Source organism: Mytilus trossulus, chromosome 8, assembly GCF_036588685.1.
Source record: "Mytilus trossulus isolate FHL-02 chromosome 8, PNRI_Mtr1.1.1.hap1, whole genome shotgun sequence".
In the NCBI taxonomy this organism is placed as follows: Eukaryota; Metazoa; Mollusca; class Bivalvia; order Mytilida; family Mytilidae; genus Mytilus; species Mytilus trossulus.
Window position 1 is genome coordinate 52,196,783 of NC_086380.1, and position 23,322 is coordinate 52,220,104.

The 23,322-nt window shown below is 33.1% G+C and overlaps 2 protein-coding genes across 4 annotated transcripts; both read right to left on the bottom strand.

Moving 5' to 3' along the window:
* Positions 1-113: 113 nt before the first annotated feature.
* Positions 114-19,929, bottom strand: LOC134681127 (uncharacterized). 3 transcript variants are annotated; one of them, XM_063540571.1, is made up of 7 exons: positions 7,316-7,472; positions 6,780-6,858; positions 5,207-5,309; positions 2,432-2,559; positions 1,760-1,862; positions 843-970; positions 114-276 (listed from the first exon to the last, which is right to left on the bottom strand). In XM_063540571.1, the coding sequence occupies exons 2-7, from the start codon at positions 6,841-6,843 to the stop codon at positions 203-205; spliced, it is 600 nt and encodes a 199-aa protein (XP_063396641.1). In that variant the 5' UTR covers positions 6,844-6,858; positions 7,316-7,472; the 3' UTR covers positions 114-202. The 3 variants fall into 3 exon arrangements, with proteins under 3 accessions (XP_063396641.1, XP_063396642.1, XP_063396643.1); XM_063540572.1 differs by lacking the exons at positions 6,780-6,858; positions 7,316-7,472 and adding an exon at positions 19,855-19,929; XM_063540573.1 differs by lacking the exon at positions 6,780-6,858.
* Positions 19,921-22,777, bottom strand: LOC134727749 (uncharacterized). The gene is made up of 2 exons (XM_063592136.1): positions 21,702-22,777; positions 19,921-19,933 (listed from the first exon to the last, which is right to left on the bottom strand). Exons 1-2 carry the CDS (start codon positions 22,775-22,777, stop codon positions 19,921-19,923), a joined length of 1,089 nt encoding a protein of 362 aa, XP_063448206.1.
* Between the last annotated feature and the right edge of the window lie 545 nt (positions 22,778-23,322).

The window sequence follows — 23,322 nt, forward strand, 5'->3', positions numbered from 1 at the left end:
TTCATAGATATTGTTAAGGTGAAAACTGACAGCAACGAATCATTTGAAAAAAAAAAGAAAAAAAAGAACTATCACAAACTGTACAATCTATTTATTTCAGAAGTTAAGGTTGACAATAGACAATATCTGAAAGTGTTCCAATAGGATTTGGTTCATGAATATTTGTCCAAATTTAATTATAAATATTTTTATGTAGATTTATCTAAAACACTTTATAAAATATAAGTACTAACACCATAGCATACAAGTTGAAAACAAGACTTCCAGCTCTATTTCCTGCAAAGAAAAATGTATTTGTGATAAACTCAAAGTGATAAATCTTAATACATCCGACATGTTATTTAAATGATATGTGGTGGCTTGTTGAATGACAACTGGTATTACTAAAAGGCGGTAGAAGATCATCATGATTAAACAAATGTGTTCGTATGAAAAAAATCTGATCCTTTAATGTTTCCTATAGAAATAAATTATAAACTGATAATTCAATACAATAGCACAATAGAGACTGAACGTATAATATATATTGGGTATTGACCTGATAGTATCAGTATTGCATGATATCATACAATGCAAGAAAAGTTGGATTACTTTTCTCAATCTGATTGTAAGTTTTGGAATTACATGAATACTCGTGTAAATGGTAGAAAAATCAAAGGTTTCGCCGATAACTCGCAAGAGGAAAAGAAAACAATAATTCTTTAACATATCGTTTAACTCTAGTGAATAGTTGTCTTTGGCAATTATTCCACATCATTAAACAAACTAATGCATGAAAAATTTTACACACTGATCATTGGTAGCCAGTAATATAAAAGATAGTAAAGGTTTGGTATACATACCGCTTCCACATTTATTATCAGAGAGGGCCAGTTTGCCAGGAGCAATTGTTTGTCTTACGATAGTAGGGTCTGTCATGTTGCAGTCAGTGACAACTTTGTTCAAACAATCCAGCAAGGTTTTCGCTGCACTGTGCTTCAAATAAAATCGTGTAATCAAAGTAAAAACACAAAAATACTGAAGTCCAAGGAAAGTCCAAAATCAAAAGTCCAAACACATCAAACGAATGGATATCAACTGTCATATTCCTGACTTGGTAAGGCATTTTTCTCATTTGTATGACAGTCGCATGAAATTCCATGACATTGTCAACGATGCGTGAACAAAACAAACATACTCATGAAGAAAAAATGTCAAAATAGGGGTACAACAGGCAACATTGTGTTATCATCTTAATCGCTAAGTCCATTCACTACATGTATTATCAATATGCACGAATATACTTTGTTTTATGAGTATTCTTGATATAGCATTGAGGTTTTTGTCGAGCCTTCGACATCTGTCACAGAAAGCTTGACATAGTGATAGTGGTCTGACAGGGACGATGTCAGCTAACTTCTTTAAAACTTTATATTTTACATTTCAACGTAATCTTAGCCAGCGCCTATTTCATTAGAGTGAAAGAGGAATACATCTGTTATCACTTTTTTTTTCATTTGGCTTCGGATTTTATGAGAAAAAAATATTTGGGTGTATGTTTTGTCGGATAACATATTTGATCATATAGTAATATATTCCTAAATCTATTTGGTTGGATGCATGTTAAATAGAGGAATGCACTTCTTAGCGTATTCAAAGCAATACTAAGTAATGATGCATAAAAAGGGCCATCAAATTGTTTCACTGCATTGTTAAATAAGTTAAACACAAATAAATTAAACAAAAAACAAAAAAAAATAGTACATAAAAATAGTCTGACCTGCATATTTTTTTCTTATCTTTTTTTGCAATTCCTTCCGAGTCGTCGTAACTCCTTTGGCATGAGTTTTCTTCTGGTGAAGCACAATCCTGGGGGCCAACTCCTAAATTAAGGAATTATTAGTACATGTTTAGATTTTTTTGTTAAGTATAAACGAGTTTAAGGTCCCAATTGTAACGCAAGTATATTTATGTCTGTTAAATGACCAATGAAAGGTGTTCTGTTAGAAAACATCTTCATTTAGGGCAATAAACGAAGAGAAACAATCATCCAACTAATCAATAGGTCATAGTTCTTAGTACTTTGGACTAGCTTTCAGTAACTACGAGTACTCTAGTGAATAGTTGTGTTTGCAATCATACTACATCTCCTTGACATAATATTGTATAAAATCGATTACTGTAAACCAACTTATTTCCGCGGATACTCTATTACGCGATTTACTCTTTCTAGTCCCTTTCGCGGCTATTTAATTTCGCGAATTCTAATCTATTTGATGTAGTGTTATATGGGTAGATCCAAGGTACATATTAGCGACGATTTATATTCGTGTTATTTTTCTACTCGCGAAAGTGGCGAAAATAAATCGCTCGCGAAAATAAATCGGTTTACAGTATAGACTGATCATTGGGTACCAGGCATATAAAGATAATTAAGGTTTGGTATACATACCGCTTCCACATTTATTATCAGAAAGTGCCTGTTTGCCAGGAGCAATTGTTTGGCTTACGACAGAAGGGTCAGTCATGTTGCAGTCAGTAACAACTTGTTTCAAACAACCAAGAAAGGAATTCGCTGCACTTAAAATAAAATCATGTAATCAAAAGTCCATTCACTACATGTATTATCAATATACACTTATATACTTTATTTTTAAGTATTCTGGATATAGCATTGAGGTTTTTGTCGAGCCTTCGACTTTTGTCGCAGAAAGCTCGACATAGTAATAGTGATCTGAAGGGGACGGTATCAGCTAACTTCTTTAAAGCTTTTTATTTAAGAAAGCGGAATACCTTGGTGCTTCATACTTTGTGTATAGATGCCATGTGTTATGAAGTTTTTGTCTGTCATATGTTCATTGACCTTGACCTCCTTTTCATGGTGCAGTTACTACTTGAAAGTTTATTTGTAATGTTAATTGCTTTGTATTGAGTAATAAGGTAACGGCCACTTTATTTAGTATGTGCGTACCTTGCAAAGCCCTCATATCAGTCAGACATTTTTCATTTGACCTCGACCTTATTTCAGGGATCATTGCTCAGTATCAAGTATTTTGTGTTTTGATCTGTTTCTTTATAATTCGATAAGCAATTCGTCACCATATGTAATACATATATTGATTCTAAGGTGTTCTATCTGACATGGTTAATCTGATCTTGGCCTCATTTCATGGGTCATTGGTTAATGTTTTGTTTTCTTGGTTAAGTCTGTTTTTTAGGGACTATAAGCAATAGGTCACTATATTTGGTGTACTGCATGCTTGTAAGGTATACATGTATTTATCATTTGGTTTGTCTGACCTTGACCTCATTTTCTTGGATCATGTTGAGTTTATGTGATATTTGAAGGAAAGCCTTATATTTAGGATAATCAACATACAATCAATGGTTAGTTAAAAAGGCGAAATATTTGGACTATTGTTATTATTTCCCATTAATTTTCTTTTACCAATAAGTCACTGGCTACGATTACGATAAAATGTAACAATAATAAAAAAAAAAGTTAATGTTACATTGTACACTATTTACCGGAATAGGAGGTTGTATTAGGAAATAAGCTCATCATAGATACCAGGACTAAATTTGTATATACTGTAGACGCGCGTTTCGTCTACAAAAACTCATCAGTGACGGTCGAATCCAAAGTAGTTAAAAAGGACACATTAATTACGAAAGTCACAATAATATTTGTGTCTCAGGTCATCTTTTTTAAATTTTGTTTTCTATTGTAGCTTCTGCATATCCAGCATGTACTTTTGAGTCTAACACATGTTTGATGAAACCACCCTAAACGAGTGATGCAGCAATGTGCAGTTCTGTTTTTTATTTTCGTTTGGTCTCGTGTGGATAGTTGCCTCATTTGCAAGCATACCGTACATAGACAAAGGAAGATGTGCTATGAATGCCAATGAGACAACTCTCCATCTAAATAAGAATTTAAAAAAGTAAACCATATATCTTCTTATTTTGATAAGCAGTTCCACTCTGCACTATATCTTTTTGAAGATATAGCAACTTTCAATGTGTGCCATGTTACTGGCGAAAAATATTTTTTTCATCCTAAAAATGTTTATACTTTCGTCAAAAATATTTGTTAAAAGCATAAGAGTCTGTATTTTTATACTATTTCATCTCTCTTACCATTGGAATCATTTATACAGTAATTCGCAGTATCTTAGTTCATTGCTGTCAAATTTTGCTATTTTATTATTGCGAAATTTAAAGCGTTTGTATTTACTATATAAAATTTGACTTTCAAATTTTTCACCCAAATCAAATCTGGAAATAATATACAATACAATACAATGCAATATTTTTATTTTCTAAATTAAAGGGCCCATAATGAGTATAACATTAATTACAACATGACATACACATTACAGAGTAATTAAGAAACATAAAATGATAATTCAAATGGATGAGGAAAGGATCAGTGGCCAAGGGGAGATAATTTTGATACCTATTAGATTATTTAAGTTAAAGAATTTTCTGATTTTCTAAGTTGCAGGCCTTTATCGAGGTTTCCACATAAAATAGATAAAAATCTGCTATCTTTTTTTATCATGATCAATGAAAAAAGATCTTTTCTGTTTAATTATCTAAACTAGGGTATTGTTTTATATAATCAGTCATATCTCTTCTGAGGTCATTGTAAAGATATGTAAAGAATATATATATATTATCGAAGAAGTTTAAATAAATCTAACGTAACAATAACGCAACATAACCGTGACACAAACCTTACCCAACAAGTCATCAAGCAATTATATATAGTGTCCAACAATATTTTGTTTTATTGATACATTTTTGATCACTTAATTCAACGTCATCTTAGCGAGCGCCTATTTCATTTGAGTGAAAGTGGAATACATCTATAATCACTTTATTTTCATTTTTTAGCTTGCTAAGCATCGGAATATATCTAATAAAAAATATTTGGGAGCATCATATCGACAATGTTGTTTCTTTGGCACATTCCCATTTCCATTCTCAATTTTATATCTGAATACGTATATCATTATATATTAAGATATTCCTAAATCTATTTAGTAGAATGCGATATGGAGGAATGCATTTATCGGCGTAAGGCAATACTTAATAATAATGCATAAAAATGGCCACGAAATTGTTTCAAAGCAATATAAATAGTTATCAAAGGTACCAGGATTATAAAATAAAATAAACACAAATGAATTAAAAAAAAAATAGTAAATAAAACCAGTCTGACCTGCATATTATCTTCTTGTCTCCTTCTGCTATTCCTACTGCACCGTCGTAACTCATTTGGCATCCAATTGTTTCTGTAGAAGCACAATTCTGGGCGTCAGCTCCTAAATAAGGAATTTTAAGTTCATGTATATGTTTTTATTTTAAGGAATTAATGATCCCTTAATGTTGACGCAATATATTCATGTCTGTTAAACTTATTTAGGAAGATAAATATGAAGAGAAAAAATCATCCAACCTAAAACTTATACATAGGTCATAGTTCTTTGAACTTTGAACAAGCTGTTAGTAACTTCGAGTACACTCAGATATCTACATAATGTCTTTTTGTTGCTTTTATGTACAAGTACCCGGGCACGTTCATTATGTGTTTTGTAAGATGTATTTCTATTTGTATCCATCTGATGAGTAAATCCTTTTCTAACTGATTTTTATAGTTCGTTCTTATGTTGTACTGCTATACCACTGTCCCAGGTAAGGGGAGAATTGAGATCCTGCTAACATGTTCAACTCCGCCACATTCTGTATTTATGTGTCTGTCTCATATGAGGAGCCTGTGAATTCAGTGGTAGTCGTTTGTTATGTTTCGTTCATTCTTTCGTTCATAAACTGAGCCGTTAATTTTCTCGTCTGAACTGTTTTACATTTGTCATTGCGGGGCGTGTTATAGCTGAATATGTGGTGTGGGCTTTGCTCATTGTTGTTGAAAGTCATACGATGCTCTTTTGTTAATTTCCGTGTCATTGTGAAAGGTTGGCAATCACATCACATCTTTTTTATATAATGGTGTAATTTGATTACTTAAAAGGCGCATACAAATGCAGCGGGTTTTAAAATTTTGAACGATTGCCAACCCTTCACCCGAATATGAGAAGTAATGTAATTTCAACATAAAAGAAACAATATAAAATATCAATTGAATGTGGGTTTGCTTTTATATAGACTAAACCGTTTGTTCTTCCGTTTGAATTGTTCTACACTATAGTCATTTTTTTGGCCCTTTAAAATTTGCTGTTCGGTGTGAGCCAAAGCTCCGTGTTGAATACCGTACTTTGACCTGTAATGGTTTATCTTTTACAATTGTGACTTGGATGGAGAAATGTCTCATTGGCATACATACCACATTTCCTTATATATCTACTTAACTCGATCAAAAAAACATTGAAACAAAAACAAGTGAACATACACTGAACGAACAAGTTTGATTTATGACACAAGTAAACATTTACAAAGTTAATGATTTTTTTGTTCAAAGAACAAGTACAAGTGAAAAGTAATCGTCATACTAAATACTTATCAAAGGCGGTACATATAAATAATAGTGAGACGAGATCTAACACAAAACAAGGAAACCTTGTGTCAACAGGTCACCCTAACACGAAAGTACGATTTGAGAATACTCGCAATTACAAAAGAACTAGTTAGAAGAAGCCAAAATTTTACAATTCACTTTAAAAAATAATACGCATCAGAGACTTAAATCAATTAAAACATATCCGATGGATTTAGTATTTTGGTGGACAGTCAACGAAAACATGACTAGTGTACTGACTTCAAATAAGATCATATCCTACCTTGCATGACTATACTAATAGATACAAAACAGGCAATCAAAGTTACGACAGACAGGCGCACCATTTTTATGTTTTCCTTCTATAAAATGAAAAGCACATTTACAAATAGTACAGTATAAATTAATTCAAGATTAAAATTATAATGATAATTAATTGAAAAAAAACATCAAATAATGTAGTAATTTCAATAAAATTGATAAAAACAACAATGGCATTATTATAGTTTACATACAAAAGGAAACCAATTCAAATTTCTTTGAAAGAAATAAACCAGAACCAGATGTATTGAGAAGTTAAACATAATAACTGTTACAAGTGTTAATTGGTTCTTGTTTTAATATCATTATTTTCAAAATAGTCATCCTATTCGAAAATAGAAGATTACTACATGTTTTCAAATTTATTCTATTCAAAAGAAAACTAGTCTTGATTAATCTCATCATATAAAATACACGTATAAATGAAAATATAAAAAAATGATTGACACCTATAGATAGGCTCATTTAGTTTCCAGTATGTATCGTAAAAAGAATTACCTGTTCCAGACGAAGAAGCTGATATTCTGATGATGATGTCGGTAACACTAAAATTTCGAGGAAGTTTCAATCTTTCGTATTTCCTTAATTATGTATGTGTTTAGTTCGTTATTAAGAAGTAACCTTTGTACAAATAAGCATTCATAACATGCTTATTGATAAATATTGATAACAGGGGTCGTTTCGTGGTCTTTTTTGTTTTATCGTTAATCATGTTAATATCTTGTTGACTTTATCATTATCAAACATTTATAAATGTGTACCAATATGACGTGCATTGTTATCAAACATAATACTAATATGATGTGCTTCGTTAGCTAAAACAACACTGTATTAGTTTACATGAATTCTCGATTCGATACATATGGACTTAATGCAGGCTCAGAGATGTATATAAATAATGACTGTTACACTATACCTCCAAAGTATATGCAATTTATGAGAAGTTACAAACACCATCACGACACATCATTGCATAACTCAGAGGCGATCATTTGGAAGGTTCACAAACCAGCCAGTAGAGGTGCATAACTAGTACCCATTGGAATACCGACTGTCTGTTAAAACAACAATCCTTCAAACGTGACAACTTTATAGTCGATTGAAACGTCCAGCATTTTGAAATATCATTCTGTTAGAATCAGTATATTGTTCTTCACAAAATACGAACTAAGAACCCAAAAACAAAAAAATTATATCTACGATGCCCAATTTTATAGAAAGTTCTGTTTAATGAGACGGTGAAGTCAATCTTACAATTGAGTATGGGGAATAGAAATGTGAAGCGTAGAAAAATCAAAAGTTTTAATGTGGCTGCAAAATTGCAGCGATTATGATCTAAAATTGAGCAGTATATCGTTAGAATTTTTATAAAGATAGCAAAGGTTCTGGTATGCATACCGCTTCCACAGTTAGTATCAAAAAGGGCCTGTTTGCCAGGAGCAAGTGTTTTGGCTTATAACAGAAGGGTCAGCCAAGTTGCAGTCAGTGACAACTTTATTCAAACAATCCAGAAAGGTTTTCGCTGCATTGTGTTTCTAATAAAACCATGTTATAAAAAACTCAATCACTACATGTATTATCAATATACACTTATTTTCATTGGTAGCTTGTTTAAAATCGGAATATAAATAAACAAAAATATTAGGTTGCATGCTATATCGGAATACATATATGATCATAAATTAAGATATTCCTAAATGTATTTGGTTGGATGCTATATGGAGGGATGCGTTTATTGGCGTTATGTAATACTTAATAAGGATGCATAAGAAGGGCAATCAAATTGTTTCTTAGCAATATAAAATACTTTAAACAGAAATGAATTTATCAAAAAGCAAAAAGCAAAAAATATTAAATAAAAAAGTGTGACCTGCATATTATCTTCTTGTCTCCTTCTGCAATTCCTACCGCGTCATCGTAACTCATTTGGAAATTCATTACTTCTGGAGATGCACAACTATCCTGAGCGTCATAAGAATAAGAAATCATTAGTACATGTTTAGGTTTTTATGTTAAGTATAAAGTAAGAAACACTAGAAGTGGGCGTAAGAAGACTGAGCATGTGAATACGTTTAAGACACGGTTCAACATCAGTCTCCGAATTAAAATCTTTTCTCAAAAATTGGCATTTGATGTAGAAAAAAAGATTTTTCAAAGACAAATTTGAAAGAACAAAACACCACATTCATACATCATATCACAAATATTTCCGACTTTAATTGGTTTCAGATGAGTTTCGGCTCAATGAAATAGATCTCTTCTTTTGTAGTATAGATACCAAAAGAATAATTGTTTGTATTGTAGGAAAATCTTTCACAGCTGACATACCATATTAAAATACATTCCATACAACAAAGGGACATAATCATTACATGACCCACAACCAATGTCTAAAAAAAATCTTTACCAACCTGTATTTCAAAATTAATTTAAATCAAAATAAAGAGACCTTGATTCAGGTTTATATGTATATTCAAATGTATATTTGTTATTAACTTTTATTGCTGTGTTGTCAACAATAAGTAAACAGGTCATGTTTTTAACTTTAAATTTTGTTTGCGCAAGTTTCCCACTTGAGCTATGACAGCTGAGAGGGGATCTTCATCTTTGATGGTTTCAGAGGTTGGCAGGTTTGCATTTATTTTTAATGGCTATTTTGTGGACTCAATTGCAACTAATGTGTACTTGAGTGTTGCAATGTTAGATAGACATCCTGAATTATACCTCACATCTTTGTTTATGTCCCATATTATGCCCCACCTACGATAGTAGAGGGGCATTATGGTTTCTGGTCTGTGCGTTCGTTCGTTCATTCGTTCATCTGTCCGTCTGTCCCGCTTCAGGTTAAAGTTTTTGTTCAAGGTAGTTGTTGGTTAAGCTAAATTCCAATCAACATGACTATTAGTACACATGTTCCTTATGATATGATCTTTCTAATTTCAAAGCCAAATTAGACTTTTGACCCAATTTCACCGTCCATTGAACATGGAAAATGATAGTGCAAGTGAGGCATCCATGTACTTTGGACACATTGATATAATGTTATTTATATAAAGGATACATTTTTCTTTTTTGTTTACAGTTTGCTACAGATTTGGAAAAGAAAAAAGCTATTTATAAAAGGTCTACCATATACCTGTACAAAGGATGTCCTGTCTAATATTTTCTCACAGGTAAGTAATTTACCTGTACAAAGGAAGCCCTGTCCAATATATTCTCACAGGTAAGTAATTAACCTGTACAAAGGAAGCTCTGTCTAATATGTTCTCCGAGGTAAGTTATTTACCTGTACAAAGTAAGCCCTTTCCAATATATTTTCACAGGTAATTAATTTACCTGTACAAAAGAAGCCATGTCTTATATGTTCTCCGAGGTAAATTATTTACCTGTACAAAGGAAGCCCTATCTAATATATTCTCACAGGTAAGTAATTTACCCGTACAAAGGAAGCCCTGTATAATATATTCTCACATGTTAGTTATTTGCCTGTACAAAAATGCCATGACTTATACATTCTCACAGGTAAGTGTTTTAACTTATATAAAGGAAGCCATTTACTTGCGTATAGGATGCCCCATCTATTTTACTTTATTAGATTAGTTAAGGGTCTGCGTTTACCATAACAAAGAGGCCATGTCTTATATATTCACTCATGTAAAAAGAAGATTTGTCTATTGATTTTTCTACACAAGAAAGAGCAAATGTAATTCCACTTTTTTTTTATTGGTTCTAACAAAATTGAACATTTTTATCATTGTTTCATATACAAAAAACTGCATTTATACTTCATATCACAAATACTTCCGACTTTGTATGGTTTCAGAAGTACCGACTCAATGAAATCGGTCTCCTCCTTTAGTAGTATAGATGTTAATTAACCACAGTTCAAATACTGTCAAAGTGTTGTTGATTATTTTGATTTTATTTATTTGTCTTTCAGCATGGAAAGTTAAAGAATATTACATTGATAACGTAGAGAAGTGGGGCTCCACAAGGGTTAGCTTATCTAGAATATGAGAATGAGGTTTCTATGTAGAGTAAAGTGCATCAACCTTTTTGAAAATTCATGGTTTAATGTAAAGAAGGAATTGCACGATACAAAATCTTGCAAGTAGGCTTTTAATGAACTCAATTTCACTCAAACTAACATTCTCATTAGTAATGCACTTTTCCAGAAGAATCGTTGGTATACTGGTCTGTCTGTCCCATGATGTTTCAATCAAAATTATATTAGGAATAACAATCCTGAAATTTGGTAACAAGCTTACTTTGATCATGATTTACATTGTTAAGGGTTTCCTCATCAACTTCAGGTTTAACTTATGCTAATTGCAATGTAAGTTTTCATGACCTTTAGCAAAAGCTATACTCCAAAAGTAAACTATAAAAGGTACTGAAAAACAAAATGTAAAACAAATAAAAAAAAGGTTTTGATTTCCTTTGGATTTTAACATGATGTGTTTGAATTTATTATTATTTAGGAATGGTGGATTCATTTATTTTCGTGGATACCAATTTTCGTGGATATGCGATTTCTGCCAAATTCTGGAAACAACTTTTAGAAATTTTTATTCCTTGAACATTTAAATCAGTGGTTCACCTGTACCCATGAAACCCACGAAAATTGGTATCTAACGAATAATAATAAATCCACACTGACTGAAATAGCTAGCTTTTATTTCTTTGTTCAGAATGAAGCCACACCAGCTGAGAATGACAACTGATCGCTACCATTTAATTTATGGATTGTTGTTTAAATGATGCTAGTTTTCAATAAAGAAATATTTGGGGTAGCTTATCACTACCATTTGAAGTTGTAAATTTTTCAACCTTTTTTGCCAGCTTAGTTACAAAGTTTCAGGCATTGTTATGTTGTGGTATAAATTGATATTTGAAATGCTTTGCAACTTTTGTACAGCATTCAGTTCAATATAAAGATGTAAATAATAAAAAAAAAAAAATGAATTGTATTCCTGTTGTGATTTTATCCAATATTTTGTGAAAAAAACCAATAGTTGTTAAAGACAACTTTGCCCTGGTGAAGTCTTTTGTCTACTAGTATTTTTTTATTTGATTATTGGAAATTCAGCTAGAAGGTGGTAAATTTATAACTGAAGTACAGATACAGGTTTGACATTACTTCTGAGCCTTTTAGGACAGTAACAAACACACATTAGAACATGAATCCCAATCATCTATTCTTGATAAACTCTTGTATATGTTTTACAGATTTCAATGAAGTTAATAAATCGCCACATCAAACTCCTGAAAATGTGTGTGGATCACCTCAAGTACCTCCTATAATACAATAGCCTAGTACAAATATATGTTAGAAGATTTTGTATGAGTGCCAATGAGACAACTCTCCATCTAAGTAACAATTTGTAAAAGTAAACCATTATAGTTCAAAGAACGGTCTTCAACATGGAGCCATGGCTCACATCGAACAGCAAGAACATCAGTTTCAGCGGGTTTAAATAGGTACCAACCTTCACCCTAACCTGAGATAATAGTGTAACATCACAACATAGAAAGACACACTATGAAATATAATTGAAATGGCTAAACTCAACAGGAACACCTATTAACACAAGTGAACATGCTCTGAATGAATGAACTTGATCTATGACACAATATAAATACAAAATCTATAATAAAAAAGGGGGGAAATAAATAAAGACAACAGTAGTATACTGCTGTGAAATATTAAATAATTTCAGGAAATCAACCATAAATACATATCTAAATAAAACAAATATGTACACCAAAACCAGCAATTTTTCAAAAGTGGGGGGTCCTAACCCACAATAAAGGGGTTTCATCTATATTACCACCTTCAAATGCATTGATTTAAAAAAAAATCAGGGGTTCCAACCCTGTAACTGTTACCCCTCAGCCCCTTGGTTCTGTCACTGAAGTCGTAGGTAGAGCTTAAACAAATGGATCAAAGTAAAAAGGAGCTTTAACACTCACTGATGAGGATATTTAATTAAAAATTAAAATTAAGTGGGAATCAGGGCTTGTGCAAACCTACAACTCTTTTGCACACTCTGGTTTGTTTCTAGCCTACAACTTCTGTCGCATTAAGGTCGACATAGGGATAGTGGTCCTGTGGCAGCGGAGTCGGCTAACCTGTTTAGTATTTCAGAAGGTAGAAGTCCTGGATCCTTTATAGTTTGTATATGTTAATAAGTTTCCATATGTCGTATGTCCATTGTCCTTGACCTCATTTTTGTGGGTCAGAGACTACCTAAAAAAAGTTGAGATTATAAGTTTCCTAAATTTCTTTCTTATTATGAGTAATAGGATAACTATGTTTGGTAGGTGCCTACCTTGCAAGGTCCTCTTGTACATCAAACAGTTTTCACTTGCCCTCAATCTCATTTCATGGGTCAGTGAGCAATGTTAAGTTTTCGTGGTTAAGTCTATGTATCTCAGATATTATACGAAATATATCTACTATATTTGGTGTATGAAATGATTGTAAGGTGTACATGTCCAACTGGTAGGTGTCATCTGACCTTGACCTCATGTTTATGCTTGAGAGGTTATAGTTACGTTTTTGAGTTTTTGTCTGTTTTTAAATCGTCAAAATTGTTTCCTATGATGTTCAAACGATCTGTATACTTTTTGATGAAAATAAGATTACAACTTTTTGAGTTATGGGACTTTGTAACTAAAATGGGGTAATAAAAAAAGGGGGGGAGGGTTACATGTCGCGCACAATCTCGGAAACTGTTTTTGGTTATTGCATAAAAATTCACACACTTGTTAGTTATATTAACCTGAAAAACTGTATACTTTTAAGTGATAATTCAAAATTTTATTTCAGAGTTATTTTTTTGTTGTAAAAAAAATTAGGGGGGGTCACATGTCGTGCTGTATCACAAAAACGATTTATGATGATAGCTTACAATTTTACAGACTTTTTATTCATATCTGTATAATTTTTGGTGACGATTGAAATTTTATTTTAGAGTTATTAATTTTTTTGTAAAAAAATGGGGGGGGGGGGGGGGAGTTTTCACATGTCGTGCCGTATCTCAGAAGCTATTTATGATTATTGTATAAAACTTCACACACTTGTTAGTTATATAAATCTGAAGATCTGTATATTTTTTCGTGATGATTCTTTATTTTATATGTGAGTTATTGAATTTTTTATTGAGCCTTTTTGCAAAAAAACATATAAAACGTGTTGTGAGCAATTTATATTATGTCTCTTATACTATAAACTTCCTATTAAGCGGGAATTAGGAATGAGTTCGGATTTTTCATTATTGCTAAAAACTTTACACACTTCTTAGTTATATTTATCTCAAGATCTGTATACATTTTGGGGAGGATTAAAAATTTCATTTTTGAGTTATTGAGTATTTTGTAAAAAAAAAAGGGGGAGGGGGTTTTACATGTCATGCCGTATCTCAAAAACGAATTATGACTATTACTTAAAATTTTACACTCTTCTTTATTATATTAATTTAAAGATCGGTATACTTTTTGATGATGACTTAAAATTGTTTTCTGAGTTATTGATTATTTTGTAAAAAAGGGGAGATGTTTTTTACATGTCGCGCCGTATCCATGGTATCGCAAAAACAGTTTATGATTATTGCTTAAAATTTTTACACTTCTTTGTTATATTAATCTATAAAGATCTGTATACTTTTTGGTTTTGATTCAATGTATTATTTAAGTGATATTTAGTTTTTTGTAAAAAAAATAAAAGAAGAAAAGGGGGGGTATTCACATGTCCCGCGGTATCTCAAAAACAACATATGGCTATTGTTTAAAACTTTCTCCAACTATTAATGATTATTGCATAAAACTTTCACAAAAGACGGCGGGCTTTTCATGCGCTCATGGAGCAGCTGTTTGTTGTATTGTGTTCTGTCTTTCTAATACTATAAGCGATTGGTGAACTATATTGGGTATATGGAATCTGTATATATCTGTCTGGAAATTGTCATCTGACCATGACCTATTTTTTATGGTTCATTAATAAACGTTAATCTTTCCTGATATAGTTTGTTTCTTTGATGTGCAATAGGTCGACTATATCTAAAGCATATTTGGTGTATGGAAGCTTTGTAGGGTGGACACCTATTTACAGTTTGGTTCATCTTACCTTGACCTCATTTTCTTGGATCATGTTAAGTTGATGTAATTGTTGCAGTCAAGTTTTATATTTAAGATTCAGCATAATATTAATGGTTAGTAAAAGCAAGACATTTCAGAGTGAGCAATATATTTTGCCCTACCTGGTGTAACTGAATATTATCAGATGGCATGGAGGGATGTTTAACTATGTAAAGACTCAAAAAGTCAGCTGTACTTGCACATGAATGCGAGAATCACCAAAACAAGGACAGGAACCAATCTAAAGAACACAAAAAAAACCGCTGGGCAAAGGCAACTGGTCAATCAAAATGTGCTGATGTTGACGACGACTATGGCAACATTTGAAACCGGATTTCAGTTCAGTGGTATAAGAAACCTTTCTAAAGTTACCCGTTTATAAATTTTTAATTTACAAAGAAACTAAGGTTTTAACTCCTTCAGACAAAATCAGAGAAATATTTTTTTTTCATGATAGAATTTAGTACCAATTTGATTAATTTGAAAAAACGAAATCATTGACCTAATAATTCGCCGATTGTACATAAAAAGGTATTTACAGAGACGTGAATAGCCGAACACGTTCTGAAATATATGCACTGTAAGAAAGGAATATCACCGACCATAAAAGAGAACGAAAAAATCCTCTTCTAATGTGAAGCTAAAAAATCCAAATATAGAAAAGGACAAGTAATGCTGATCGTAATAAACTTTATAGCAATATCCCTTGGGTTAATTTCCACATTTCCATGTACATAAAAAAAAATCGGGATTATCTAAAGCAAACATATCATCAAGGTGACGCAAAATAGACTGTGATCCATAACAATGCAGGAACAATTCTACTATAAAAGGGGCGCAATTGTTGCCCATAAGAATGCATTTAAACATGTTAATATTATAAACTGATTACTTCTGAAACGTGCATAGATATTTTCAAGGAGAAAATTGACAGCAACGAATCATTAAAAAAAAAAGAAAACTATCAAAAACTGTACCATCTATTTATTTCATTTGTTAATGTTGACAATAAACAATATCTGCAAGTGTTCAAAATATATAGGATTATGTACCTAAATTTGAATTTTAATTCATCAATATTTTTACATGTAGATTTGTTGATACAAATAAATTGAAGTGTTTCACTCTAAAACAGCTTATAAAATAGAAGTCCTGAAACCATTGCAAACAAGTTAAAAACAAGATTTCCGGCACCATTTCCTGCAAAGAAAAATATTTTCGCTATAAACTCAACGTGATAAATCTTAAAACATCCGACAAGTTATTCGAAATGGTATTTCATGGCTTGTTGAATGACAACTAGTAAAAAAGTGGAAGAAGATGCTTTAAAAAAGTGTTAAAATGAAACATATTCTATCCTTTAATGTTTTGCATCATGATCCTGGGAACAGTATGTCTAACAATATGTAGGTTCTTGCTTGATATAAGAAATAAATTATAAAAAGAGGGACGAAAGATACCAAAGGGACAGTCCAACTGATAAATCGAAAATAAACTGACAACGCCTATACCTGATATTCAAAATCCAAATTCATTATATAGCACTTGATACTGGAAGTATGATATCGGGTATTGACAGTGAAAGAAAATTGCGCTGCGCACGTGGTACCAAGACGGTGGTTGTAGTGTTGCGTGGTATTATGTTAAGTTGGATCACTTTTCTCAATATGATTTAAAGTTTTTGAATAATATCGACCCTTGTGTAAATGGTAGATAAATCAAAGATAATTTGATTTGATTTGATTTTTGGTGTTTTAGCGCCACTTTTAAGCACCACATTAAGGCTATTTCAGGGTTTATATTGGTGGAGGAAGCCGGAGTGCTCGTAGAAAACCACCGACCTTCGATAGGAAAACTGACAATCCTAGTCAATTAAGATTGGTGACGAGTGCACCTGCACGAGCGGAGTTCGAAATCACAACCTCAGTGTTGACTTGCTAGCGATAACAGTAGTAACTACTTAGACCACTCGGCCACCGAAGCCCCTTGATAATTTGCAAGATGGAAAAAATCAATCTTTTGCATATCGTTTTGACTAAAGTGAATAGTTGTCCTTGACAATCATACCACATCTCCTTAAACATAATATTGTATAAAATCGATTACTGCACACCAACTTATTTTGGCCATATGGCAGATACTTTATTACGCGATTTACCCTTTCTAGTCCATTTTGCGGCTATTTAATTTCGCTATTTTCTAATTTACTTGATATATTATCGGGTTGTTGTCTCTATTTCGATTTTCAATTTAATATCACATGGAAAGATCCAAATTGTACATATTAGCGACGATTTATATTCGCGTTATTTTTCTACTAGCGAAAATACTAAAGTAAGTCGGGTTACAGTATAGAGTGTTCATTGAGTACCAGTGATATAAAGTTTCATAAGGTTTAGCATACATACCACTTGCACATTTATTATCAGAAAGTGCCTGTTTGCCTGGTGCAATTGTTTTGCTTACAGCAGAAGGGTTCAATTTGCAGTCAGTAACAACTTGGTTCAAACAATCCAGAAAGGTTTTTGCTGCACTGTGCTTCAAATAAAATCATATTATAAAAAACCCAATCACTACATGTATCATCAATATACACTTATTTTGATAGCTAGCTTAACATAAGAATATATCTAAAAAATAATATCTGCATGCTATATCGGAATACATATATGATCATATATTAAGATATTCCTAAATCTATTTGGTTGGATGCTTTATAGAGCAATGACTTTATTAGTGGCGCCAGGCAACACTTAATAAGGATACATAAAAAGGGCCAGCAAATTATTTCATAGCATATCAAAATCAGTTAAACATAAATGAATTAAACAAAAAACAAGAAATATTTCATAAAAACTAGTCTGACCTGCATATTATCTTCTTGTCTCCTTCTGCTATTCCTACTGCACCGTCGTAACTCATTTGGCATGCCATTGTTTCTGTATCAGCACAATGCTTATCATCCTGGGCGTGAACTCCTAAATTAAGGAATTATTAGTTATTTTTTAGGTTTTTATGATGAGTATAAACGAGTTGACGCAATATATTCATGTCTGTTAAATGACCAATGAGAGGTAAGACAACACCTCCATTAAATTTTTTAGGAAAACAAACGAATAGGAACAATCATCCAACGTAAAATTAATCAATCGGACATAGTTCTTAGTACTTTGAACTAGCCTGTCACTAACTTCGAGTTCTTGATCAGATCTGTACTTAGTGTCTTTTCGTTATTGTGGTATACAAGTACCCGGTCACGCCCATTCTGTGTTTTGTTATATGAATTTCTATTTGTATTCATCTGATGAGATAAGCTTTTTTCAAAAGATGTGTATTGTTCGTTCGTATGTTGTTGTACTGTTACACCACTGTTTCCAGCAGGTTAGGGGGGGGGGGTCCTGCTGACATGTTTAACCCCGTTACATTCTGTTTCTATGTTCCTATCCCAAGGTAGGAGCCAGTAATTCAATGATTGTCTGTTGTGTCACATACATATATTTGTTTTTCGTTTATTCCATCGTTCATAAACTAGGCCGTTAATTTTCTCGTATGAACTGTTTTTCATTAATCATTTCGGGGTCTTTTATATCTGACTATGCGGTATAGGCTTTGTCTTTTGTTGAAGGTCGTACGGTGACCTATACAATGCTATATAGTTGTTAATTTCTGTGTCATTGTGAATAGTTGTCTCATTGGCAATTACATCGCATCTTTTTTATATAATGATATAAATTGATTACTTAAAATGCTCATAATTTTATAATTTTTATTGCATGTTCTTAGAAGAATGGGGAAATTATCGAAAATAAGTATTTATTTTCTTGCATTTTCTTTCAATTTCAATTTTCAATCGCAGACCTGATTTGTGATCATTTTATTTTTAACTAAGAACAATATGTGTGTTGCTAACCGTTTTTAAGCAGCTTCAATTAAGTCCCCCTGTTACTTGATCCGGCATTCAGCTTTATTCAACAAAGTTGTTTTGAAGATGTAACCCCAGAAAGTTCTCCCAACAATAGATTCGTTCACAGCTACAGACTCCTGCTTAGTACAGGTGCATACAAATGCAGCAGGTTTTAAAGTGTTAACGGTTGCCAACCTTCACCCTAACATGAGAAATAGTGTAACACTACACTATAAAAATACATTACTCGATCAAAAGACAAAAAAGTAAACATACACTATACGAACTATGACGTAAGTATAAACATTCACAAAATCAAAGTTTTTGTTGTTCAGAGAACGAGTAGATGTGAAAATGTATCGTCATACTAAATACTTATAAAAGTTTTTTTTTTTTTTTATAAGAATAAATTTGTTTAAACCAATGCTTATACAAAAAGAAATGAAGGATTAGGGGGTCAACTGTAAGATATAAGCAAATATAATAACAATTTGAAAACATGGGTTATTATAGATGTTCGACTTAGAGAAGACAAAATATTAAAGTTTAGAATTAAAACAATTCTTTCCGAGCTGCTACCGAAAGAAATAAAAAAAAAACCAACATAAATGTGGTTTCTTGTAATCTTGATATATGATTTGGTTTCAACGTTGTTTTTTATTATTTTAAAACGTATAAATTGCTCCTGTGCTCTGGAAAGGTAATCAGCTTCTGCGCCTATATTGATGTTTTTTCGTGCTCTGGTAAACAACCGGTGATAAGTCACAGTGGCGGATCCAGAACTTTTTGTAAGTGGGGAAATAGGGGGGGGGGCCTCCAGTCACGCTATATATAAGTCAACCAAATTTTTCCGAAGAAAGGGGGACCCAGGGCCCAAGCCCCCCTTCCTGGATCCGCCTATGAATCATAATTAGTGATTTAAAACGAATGGATTTGCAATAAAGTGAGGATGGAAAAAATAAGGAAAATAGGGCAAAGAAAAATATTTTCCTACCTTGCATGACGATACTTATAGATGCAAAACAGGCAATCAAAGTAACGGCAGACAGACGGTTCATCTTTATGTTTTCCTTCTATAAAATGAAAAGTACATTTATAAATCAATTCAATATTAAAATAATAATAATAGAAAAACAAAATAATAATCGGGGGATTCACTGTGGCTTTCCAGATATAAGAAACTGTTATATATTTGTTTTTCGTTCATTTTTTTACATAAATAAGGCCGTACGGTGACCTATAGTTGTTAATGTTTGTGTCATTTTGGTCTTTTGTGGGTAGTTGTCTCATTGCCAATCATACCACATCTTCTTTTTTATATCGTATATTATAATTTTCAATTCTTATTTAACAAGACAAGACAAGACAAGACAATATTTTATTTGAGTCTCACCTCTTCTAAAACATTTACATAATATTACAATTTAAATATTACAATATAAAACAAGAGCCACTCTAAAAAGAGTTATGAGAGACTACAAAAAAAGGTATATACATTTACATATATATATAACAAGTCAAAAAGGGTACAACATCACCATAAAATAACTATAAAATATACAAATATTAGATATTTCGGATAACAGATATCCTTCTTCAATAATAGCACGATGTCAAATGAATCATGTCAATTCAAATTGAGACTCTATCAAAATCTTGATTTATACAATTTAAGCGAACGCTGGAACAATTTTAAAATTTCCAAACACACCGCAAAGACTACAGAAATATGCCAAAAATAAAAATAGTTATTTACGATGTGAAATGGCACAACTTTAGATTTCCAAAGGATGTGACAGTTGAGATGTAATAACTGCATTGAGGGCAGTCCTCAAACAAAAAAATCAAAATAATCAAAAATGTCCTTACCGATCCAGGATGGTATAAATTAGACAACGGTATGGCAATTACAACGGAAACTACATATTAAAGCCTTCCAAACGAATAGCAGTCTAATAGTGATTGAAAAAAAAGTTTTGTATATTGAGCTTAAATAATTGAACGTGGCAACGTACTTATACATCATCCCGAATCAATGAAAACCTGTAATTTAAACGGTAATTTTAAAAATAATTTCGAACTGTAAAGCCAGTACTAAATCCGGCGTTGTTTAAAACAGGTGGTCACAGGAAAATGAGGGACTCGTTCTATGTTTTTTCATTTATGCCCTCTGGGGAGACTGTCCGTAACTTTCTTATCCAAAATCTTTCCCGAGCGACTCTGTCGACCTTCGACCAACACTCGTTGTGGTCTATGATCGTGATGGTAAGGTTTTTGAGATCAGCTTGTGTGTGTCCAGGTGATCTCAAATGACGACTTACGGGTAGGTCGGGCTTGCAAGTGTAGTCACTGTGATGACCATTCATGCGTTTGTTAAATGGCTGCTCTGTCTCGCCAACATACTGCATGCCACATCGACACTGAAGGAGGTATACAACATTCTGGGTTTTGCAAGTTACATTGCAATATATAGTGTACACAGACCCAGTCGAGTGGCAAGTGAATGTTTGAGTATTCAGTATTTGTTGGCAAGTCAGGCAACGTCTGTTACCACATGACTTGCACCATCCTGCAGTTGAACAGCTTTTATTTGAGGAAACGTCAGCTCTAACAAATAAGTCTTTCAGACTTGCTGGTCTCCGAAAAGCTAAGACAGGAGGATTGGGAAAGATCTTGGATAATTTAGGGTGTTTGGCAATAGTTTGCCAATTGGCACGGATCAAACGTGAAAGGTTATTAAAGGCTGGATTGTATGTAAGAACAAACGGGACTATTTTGCTGCGCCTCTTCCGTTTGTACTGTAAGAGGTCATTGCGGCAGTTATTGTTAGCGCGCGCAAACCCCTTATCTATGTCCAATTTCTTATAACCTCGTTTTGTCAAAAATCCGCGAAGTTCCTGTAACCGTTTCGTGACAGCCTCCTCAGAGGAGCAAATCCGCTTGACTCGGAGAGCTTGACTGTACGGGATACTTTTTGTACAGTGTTTTGGGTGACAGCTTTGGGGAGAAAGGTATTGATGTTTATCTGTGGGTTTACAGTAGAGGTCTGTTGATATGACACCGTCCTTTATAGATGTGGTTGTGTCTAAGAAAGATATCTTAGAGTCGGAAATTTCATACGTAAATTTAATTGAATGGTGGGCGTTGTTTGCATGTCTGATGAAATCATCCAGTTTTTGTTGAGATTCAATCCATTTCATGTCAACATCATCAATGAAACGGAACCAAGACAAAGGTTTGGATAAAGATGTTGCAATAATTTGTTTTTCTAATTTGCCCATGAAAATATTGGCGTAAGACGGTGCCATTTTCGTCCCCATCGCTGTCCCGTTAATTTGAAGGTAATGCTCACCATTAAAGGTGAAATTGTTGCATTTCAGGACCAGAGTAAGCAGCTGGACTAAACATTCAGTAGGTGGTTCTAAAATGTTGCGCGAGTCCCATATTTCCCTACAAGATTGTATGCCGTCATCATGAGGTATGTTGGTATACAATGAGGTGACATCTAAAGTGACAAGGAGGGTTTCCGGAGGAAGAGGGTTCATGGATTCCATTTTACGAAGATAGTCTGTAGTGTCTTGAATGTGGGAAGGAAGATTTTCTACATGAGATCTTAAATGAAAATCGACGAATTCCGAGATTTTCTCAGTCGGATGGCCGTTTGCGGATACAATGGGTCTACCAGGGTTGTTAACCTTGTGTATTTTGGGAAGAAGATACAATCGACCAGGCTTGGCATTCTCTGGCTTTAAATAACCAATTGTATCCTCATCTATGTGACCGTCATTGTACATGGTTTGTAACGCAGTGATAATTTTGGAGCTAAACTCGGAAGTAGGGTCATAGTCTAGCTTCTTATAAAATCTCTCATCAGAGAGCTGACGCACTGCTTCCGCGATGTAGTTAGCTTTGTCCATTATCACAACGGCACTGCCCTTGTCTGCTGGTTTTATCACAATATCATCTCGGTTTCTCAGCGATTGTATGGCTTTTTTTCTCGTCAGGAGAGGTGTTGTAAAATGACGAGTACTTGTTGCTAGCTAGATGAACAACATCCGATTTGATTTTGTCGATAACATCTTCCAGTGTAGCAGATTTACTAGGTTTTGGAATCCATGAACTCTTCTTTTTAAAATGCGGAATTATGATTTCTTCCTCCGAGTCATAATTCCGCATTTTAAAAAGAAGAGTTCTTTCATTTCATCAGACATGCAAACAACGCCCACCATTCAATTAAATTTACGTATGAAATTTCCGACTCTAAGATATCTTTCTTAGACACAACCACATCTATAAAGGACGGTGTCATATCAACAGACCTCTACTGTAAACCCACAGATAAACATCAATACCTTTCTCCCCAAAGCTGTCACCCAAAACACTGTACAAAAAGTATCCCGTACAGTCAAGCTCTCCGAGTCAAGCGGATTTGCTCCTCTGAGGAGGCTGTCACGAAACGGTT

Bases quoted from the DNA above. Each gene is read 5' to 3' on its own strand.
- LOC134681127 (XM_063540572.1), bottom strand. From the start codon at position 19,918: ATGAACCGTCTGTCTGCCGTTACTTTGATTGCCTGTTTTGCATCTATA. The intron at 2,560-5,206 runs GTCAGACTGGTT...TTTTATTTTAAG, and splicing joins GACAAGAAGATAATATGCAG to TGCAGCGAATTCCTTTCTTG. The intron at 971-1,759 runs GTCAGACTATTT...TTTGAAGCACAG, and splicing joins GATAAGAAAAAAATATGCAG to TGCAGCGAAAACCTTGCTGG.
- LOC134727749 (XM_063592136.1), bottom strand. From the start codon at position 22,777: ATGGACAAAGCTAACTACATCGCGGAAGCAGTGCGTCAGCTCTCTGAT.